The 7,236-nt window shown below is 37.7% G+C and overlaps 1 protein-coding gene across 1 annotated transcript; it reads left to right on the top strand.

Moving 5' to 3' along the window:
• Positions 1 to 364: 364 nt before the first annotated feature.
• On the top strand, positions 365 to 7,138 carry LOC127801755 (protein DETOXIFICATION 46, chloroplastic-like). The gene is made up of 14 exons (XM_052337137.1): positions 365 to 970; positions 1,580 to 1,674; positions 2,629 to 2,737; positions 2,859 to 2,914; positions 3,928 to 3,983; positions 4,326 to 4,464; positions 4,591 to 4,728; positions 4,813 to 4,881; positions 4,994 to 5,104; positions 5,331 to 5,459; positions 5,884 to 5,961; positions 6,160 to 6,231; positions 6,596 to 6,658; positions 6,748 to 7,138. Exons 1-14 carry the CDS (start codon positions 490 to 492, stop codon positions 6,847 to 6,849), a joined length of 1,698 nt encoding a protein of 565 aa, XP_052193097.1. The 5' UTR covers positions 365 to 489; the 3' UTR covers positions 6,850 to 7,138.
• The last annotated feature ends 98 nt before the right edge of the window (positions 7,139 to 7,236 follow it).

Here is a 7,236-nt window from a genome sequence, read left to right on the forward strand (position 1 = left end):
TCAGATAAAAAGATATTTTTTTTAGATAAAATACTTGTATCTAGATAGAAATAAAAGTATTATGTTCGAATTTTTTTTTCCCTTTATCTGGAAGGATGAGTTTTTTTATTAATTATAAAATAAATTTTAAAAAAAATTAATTTTTTTATATTATTAATATATATAATTATGTATTAATTTGATGAGGAGATATAATTTAATTGGAGGGATAACTAAGAAATAGGGGATGGGACAGTAGATCTCATCTCGGGGGGGGGGGGGGGGGGGGGGGGCGGCGGCAGTGTTGATTGTCATCTTTAACTACCACCTTGGTCGATGGGTGATCACCAATTTTATTTATTTAATAATCTGACATTGAGGAGCCAAGCCGCCAAGCCTTCACTCGGCTCCAACCCTTTTAAATTCGCCTCAACCGCACAAATCAACTTTTCTCTCTTTCCCTCCCCCACTCTCTCTCCCTCCCTCCCTCCATACAGTGGAATTGCAGGAATGAAGCTTACAGCCTCAATTCGCCACCATCATGTTCCAGCCAAAAACCCAGAGATTAAACAACTCTCCAGTCCTCCAGCTTTCTTCAACAACACCAGTTTCCATTCCTCAAACTACAGGAACCCTTCTCGAATTTGCTCGAGTGTTCGAATCTCTAATCTCCGGCAGAGTCGACTAATAACGGCTTGCATTACTCGAGGCCAAGAAACTCCATTTCTGGAACCCCAAACCGAGGATGAACTCGAAAGGTTCGAAAATATCCCTTCTGTCTCATCGACGGAAGAAGAGCGAGCAGAGAAAGCTGGGCCGGTTTCGACGAGAAGGGAAGAGTTCGCCCCTAATTCGAGCATTTGGAATCAAATGGTGGAGATCGTGAAGTTTTCGGGGCCCGCCACGGGGCTGTGGATTTGTGGGCCGTTGATGAGTCTCATTGACACTGCTGTGATTGGACAAGGAAGTTCTCTTGATCTTGCGGCTTTAGGTAATGGCCGTAAAATTTGGGCTATTTGCAATAAGAATTCTTGTGAGCGTCTTTCATGGTCTTTCGTGGTCTGTGTTATTTGCAGAGACCCCATCCATTATTAACATCATTACAAAAGTTTAGATATATTGTATTCAAACTCTTTGTGACTTAGGTCATTTGTGGCAAGAGCCCTGTCTCATTGCAAATGACCCAAAACACAAGGGACAGACTTATCACAAATTAGATGACTCAAGCGACGAGGGCATTGGATGCAATTTACCTGTACCTTTCTAACGGTGTCAACAGTAGGAGTCTGTCAAAAAAGCAAACTATTGGGAATTAAAAAAATCATTTTAATAGAGGTTTGGTTGCAAATGACCTATAACGAAGAGGGTTTTATTACAGATAGTTCAAATCACAAGGGGTTTAAATGCAATTTATCTGCACTCTTCTAATGACATTAATAATAAAAGGGGTCTCTGTACAAAAAAAGAAAACAATAGAGATTTGAGTAATTTCTAAACCACGAGTGTCATTGCAAATGACCTAAACCACAAGATTCGAATGCATTTTACTTGTGTTTTGCATGGCTTGATTTGGCTACTGTTTTTTGTTTGGCTTTGGCAGGGCCGGGGACAGTGCTGTGTGACAATATGAGTTATATATTTATGTTCCTTTCCATCGCCACGTCAAATATGGTTGCCACTGCGCTAGCCAGACAGGTTGAATATGCCCAATTGTTGAAAGTTAATCCTTAACATAATTATCAAGATGTATAGAAAGTGGTTCCAGAATAATGTAGAAAAAACATTAAGGGACTGTTTTTTTCATGTTTCAGTTTTGAATTTTGAGTTTTGAATTCATTTTTAGTTTTATGTTTTAAGTGTCTGTTTTGAGATTGCTGAAAACGCGTTTTTTTATCCGTAGCGTTTTTCGCATTTTAAAAATTTGGAGCGTGTTTGTGATGAAAACAACCAAAATGACTTTTTATTATTTTGAGTTTTCTTTACAATTTTTTTTCTTGTTTTCAAAGATATGTTTTTGAAAATATGAAAATAAACATATTTTCACTATTTTGAAAAACTAAAAACTGAAGACGGTTTGTAAACAACAAAGAGAACATGACCACTTTGATTGTTGAGTATTTTCCTTGTCTATGGTTGTTCACCAGCCATATCATTCTGGATGAAAATATTATGTAAAATTTCTATTTTTTTATCGTTATCCTTGTTAAGTACAGGTAATCTATCCCCCAATTTTGGCTCCCCCCCCCCCCCCCTTTCAATTATCTTCATTATCACCATCTCATAAAGCATTTCCATATAAAGATGGTGTTATAACTTAATCTCAAACTTTCCCTTCCTAGAGGGTTGTGTCAAAATGGGGAACATAAAATTTTGTCACGTTATTCTTTTGCATGGATTTGTATTCTCCTATGACTTTTAGAAGTCAATTGGTATTATGACAGCTGTTCTGCAGACCATAACTTGGTTAGGATAAGGTGTAGTAAATGATGACGACAACCTTGTTTAACTTGTTAATATGGTGTCCAAGTGCAGGCTGCAACCATTAAAATCCAATTATTAGTAACTTTTCATGCTTGTGGTCTAAGAAGCCTTCATTTTCAAGTTGATCCATCAGCAGACAGAATGTTTAACTTGTTAATATTGGTGCAGGGTAGGAAGGAAGTCCAACGTCAGATATCTATTTTGCTGTTTGTCGGGTTGGCCTGTGGTGTATTTATGCTTTTGCTTATGAAATCCCAGGGCACATGGCTGCTCACTGGTAATAAAGACTAATTCAACAAGTAATTATCTTGTATCTGATGCCATGCCCTGATTGTCTTATTAGGAGATACTAACTGGTACCCAGTGGCTGATTATTTACTGATTGTTTTATTTTCCAGCTTTTACTGGCCCGAAGAATGCACATGTTGTGCCTGCAGCAAATAAATATGTTCAGGTTCATTTAAGATTGGATAAATCTTCTTTACATTCCGTCATATAAAAACTGATTATGCCAACAGTTTTGCAATGTCCACATAATCCTTTCTTCCCTCCCGATTCATTGTATGTTCTTTATAAAATACAGAAAAAAATGGACAACATAGATGACAGTTTATGAAATTTTGTTGGTTTGGTGATCTTTCTTCACAATTATGTAGAAGCTTGTTCAGCTACCAAGGTGGCATGAAATTGGACTTTATTGTGCAGGAAAGTCCTGTCACACAAATTTGTACGTGCAGTAACATGGAGCCTTTATTTCATAGAATGAACAATTATTTATATCTTAACATATAAACTTGGCTTCAAAAATTAGATTTGACAATCTATTGAATCACGTGAGCCTGAAATAGAGTTCATAGAATATTATTTCAGGTCCAAGGGATCTAGTATACCCCTCGCAATACCGTTCGTTAGCTAGATGAATACCTTTTCTATAGATGCCTTGAGGTGTTTAATGCTTCTAAAGCTATCAATTTTTGAAGGCCTTCTTGTTCTCCAATTCCCAATTGCCTTCATTTGATGGGCATTGTCATTTGCCACTATAACAGTAGGTATAAAAGTTGCACCAAACCAGAGGTTGTTTGTCCTGAAAGAAGGTGACCTCCTAGGTGGAGCAGTAGGAGTGACTTGAATCAACCTTAACTCAAGCTAACTTGCATCCCTTTGTATATCTGCTTGTAAATATTCACCACCTTAACTGACATGCCTAGCATGACCTGTTATAATACATAAGCATACAAGTGATTGTTCAGTTCTGAAAGGGTCAGGCGAGATGTGGGGGCATTCAGACCTGCCTTTTGAATGATTTTATATAGTATTTTGATGCCGTATTTTCTTCCATTCACTATCACTCCAATGGACCCCTTTCCTGTACCTTGGGATTGGCGTCAGTCTTTTTTCTTTTATTTTCTCTCATCTTGATAGTTTTTGGTGACTTATTTATCTGAAAAGAACCTTGTTCTTTTGTAGATTCGAGCCTTAGCTTGGCCCGCTGTCCTTGTTGGATGGGTTGCTCAGAGTGCAAGGTAGAAGAAAATACAATCTGTCTGCTAATTATTCACCAAATTGCACTTATCAAAAGACAATAGGACTTCTATTCTCTTAACGCAATTAAAGAGTAATTGTCTTATTGTTTAATGTCAATGCATGACAGTCAATATACTAATGCATGATCAGATATGCAAACCAATTGAAGAGTTGTGGATCATATATTGTTCCTGTTGACAGCCTTATATTAACCTTATTTAGTAATGCGAATGAGAAAAGTACTCTACCCAGAGTCATATTTCTCCCAACCTTTTGAATGCATGAGAAGTTGAGAACTTTTTGGAGTTCATATTTGTAATATGGTGTTTCCTCTGGTGCAGTCTTGGAATGAAAGATTCATGGGGACCTTTGAAGGCCTTGGCAGTTGCCAGCACCATAAACATCATTGGTCATGTCATCCTGTGCGGTTATTTAGGCTATGGCATCGCTGGTGCAGCTTGGGCAACTATGGTGTCACAGGCATGAGAATAAACATTTCAAAGTGTCTTTATCTTTGTTTCACTGTCTTTATTGTATTTTCTAGTTAATGCACCCAAGTTAGTACATTTATTTACCAATTCTTCCACTATCTGGAATATGTTTCAGGTTATTTCAGCTTTTATGATGATTGAAGCTCTAAAAGGAAAAGGGTATAGTGTTCTTGACATCTCTCCTCCATCGCCCAGTGAAATTACGCAAATACTCACGCTTTCAGCTCCAGTGTTTGTGACAATCAGTTCAAAGGTGTTCAAGCTTTCTTGTCTGACTTTTTTGTCATAACTGCTCAAACTTCATTATACATTGCATCTAATAGTTATTTATGCCCAGGTGGCCTTTTACTCTCTCATTATTTATTTTGCTACATCCATGGGAACTGTCACTGTTGCTGCTCATCAGGTTAATTTATTTACACCACTATCTACAATGCAAGCTACTGTCTCTTTTGATCTAACTGTCATTGGTAAGGAGCTTATGTCCATTTACAAGGTCCCCTTGCAATTACCTCCAGGTCCTGATTCAATTGTACAGCATGTGTGTGGTATGGGGCGAGCCGCTCTCTCAAACTGCTCAATCATTCATGCCCGAATTGATGTATGGATTTGATCGAAATTTAGCAAAGGTTAGTTAATGCTCATTTGTATTGGTGAATACTCCGAACTCGATCTCTGTACTTTCATCATTCAGAAGCCCGTGGCTTGGTATTTTTGCACAAGTTCCTACTTACCAGGCAGTATGGTATCTTTTCACCTGATTCTTACTAAGTACAATTTACTCACTGCAATTCATATATTTATAGATCCTCCTATGCCAAAAATTTACGCTGAATGGTCTATGTTGCCAAACAGGCTCGAATGCTGTTAAAGTCCCTGGCGATCATTGGATCCTTATTAGGGCTGTTATTAGGAACTATCGGAACATCTATTCCTTGGTTTTTCCCTCGGATGTTTACATCTGATCCAAAAGTCATACAGGAGGTTAGTTATATTTTCTTTTGATTCTAATGTTGTCTTGGATCATTAATAGTATGATTAGCGTCCTTCTTTTTAATGGTGGTGAATAATATTGCTGATTATAATGCATCCGTAACTATTCCATCCTATCAATTCACTACGTCAGCAAGTAAAAAGATTTAAGCCATAGAGAAATAAGCTCAGTACTCAAGAGAGGAAAATCTTTTTTTTTTTAATCTCTAGGTGCTTGTCTTTGACAGGTGATAATATTCTGTTTAGGTTAGCAGTGAGCTCATCTCTTACTATCATCTTCAAAAACAGAGAAAACACATACCTAGCAACAAACTTAGGGATACTGCATTTCTTCATCTTGTTATGTGATCGGTGAGTTATGAAAATATTATCCATTGTTTGCTAACATTTTTTCCCTTGTTTCCCGATCATCCAGATGCACAAAGTGTCGATTCCATTCTTCATTGCTTTGTGTGTGACACCCTGTACTCACAGCTTTGAGGGGACATTACTGGTACTTCTACCCTTACTTTCATACTCGAATTAGTCTTTAACAATCCTCGGTTCTGTATGAGACTATTTCGAGTTCTTGGTCTCATCTCTAATTTGTGAGAAAACCCATTATATAGCAACTTCAAGCTTCCATTGCTAAGTTGTCTTTCTGCTTTCTGAAAGTTGTTTCTTGGTATTACTTGTGATTTTGCTTCTGCAGGCTGGACGAGATCTTAAATTTATCAGCTTCAGCATGAGCGGATGTTTCGTTTTGGGCTCTCTTCTCCTGCTGGTATGAAACATTTCTCAGTTCCTTGAAATCAACCTTTTCTCTTTACTAATTCAGATCAATCAGTCGTGTCTCCATGTTGTACTAATTGATTTTAGAATATCAACCATGTAATAGAAAATGATCATATCAATTATCACATGAAACTTTTCATAGAATTGGAACTTTACATCATTCTCTAGATAGAGGGTTATATTAGGAAGGGCATTCGACTTAGAACTCAGCCACATTGTTCTTTTATGCTGATTTGTATTGTCAGTCGATATTATGAACCTATGCACCAAGCCTAACTTGGTTCGATGACGAGTTATTCAGATCAATTTGCAGATTAACATTTGTTGTGCTGAACTCCTAATCTTCCATGCAGCTTGTCAGTAGCAGAGGATACGGTCTGCTAGGCTGCTGGTGCGTGCTCGTTGGATTTCAATGGGTAAGAAAAACAACATTTCCAATTCTTTTCCCAATTTCCTCCATTTGAACTCTCTCTCTCTCTCTCTCTATCTCGTTCCTTCTTCGCAGGCTCGCTTCTTCCTCACTCTTCGCCGCCTCATTTCACCCCATGGCATACTCTACTCAGAGGACTCAACTCAGTACCAACTGGCGAAGCCCAAAATCGCTTAGTTTCCAGTTCCAGTAGCCCATCTCTGGAACCAAAACCGGCAAGAAGCCAAATGCACTCAGCCAGGCAAAATGGCATCACTGATGAATTGGCTGCCATGATTTCTTATTCTTCATGCTGGTTTCTTTTAATTTTGGTAGAACCTCATTATCAGCCCGAAAGCTGTTCAGTTCATTGAAACTCTAGACTACACCAATCATGATCTCTTTGTTATTCAAGGTCCAGAAATGGCTAGAGGAATTTACCACCGGATTGTTGTACTTTTTGAGCATCATTATTTGTTGATGTAAACTGTGCCCTTCTTACTAATAAAACTAAAATTATTTTAAAAAATAAAATTATACATAAAAATAACTAACCGACTTAACATGATCAGATAAAAGACTTAA

Source organism: Diospyros lotus, chromosome 5 (assembly GCF_014633365.1).
Source record: "Diospyros lotus cultivar Yz01 chromosome 5, ASM1463336v1, whole genome shotgun sequence".
NCBI classification, from domain to species: domain Eukaryota; kingdom Viridiplantae; phylum Streptophyta; class Magnoliopsida; order Ericales; family Ebenaceae; genus Diospyros; species Diospyros lotus.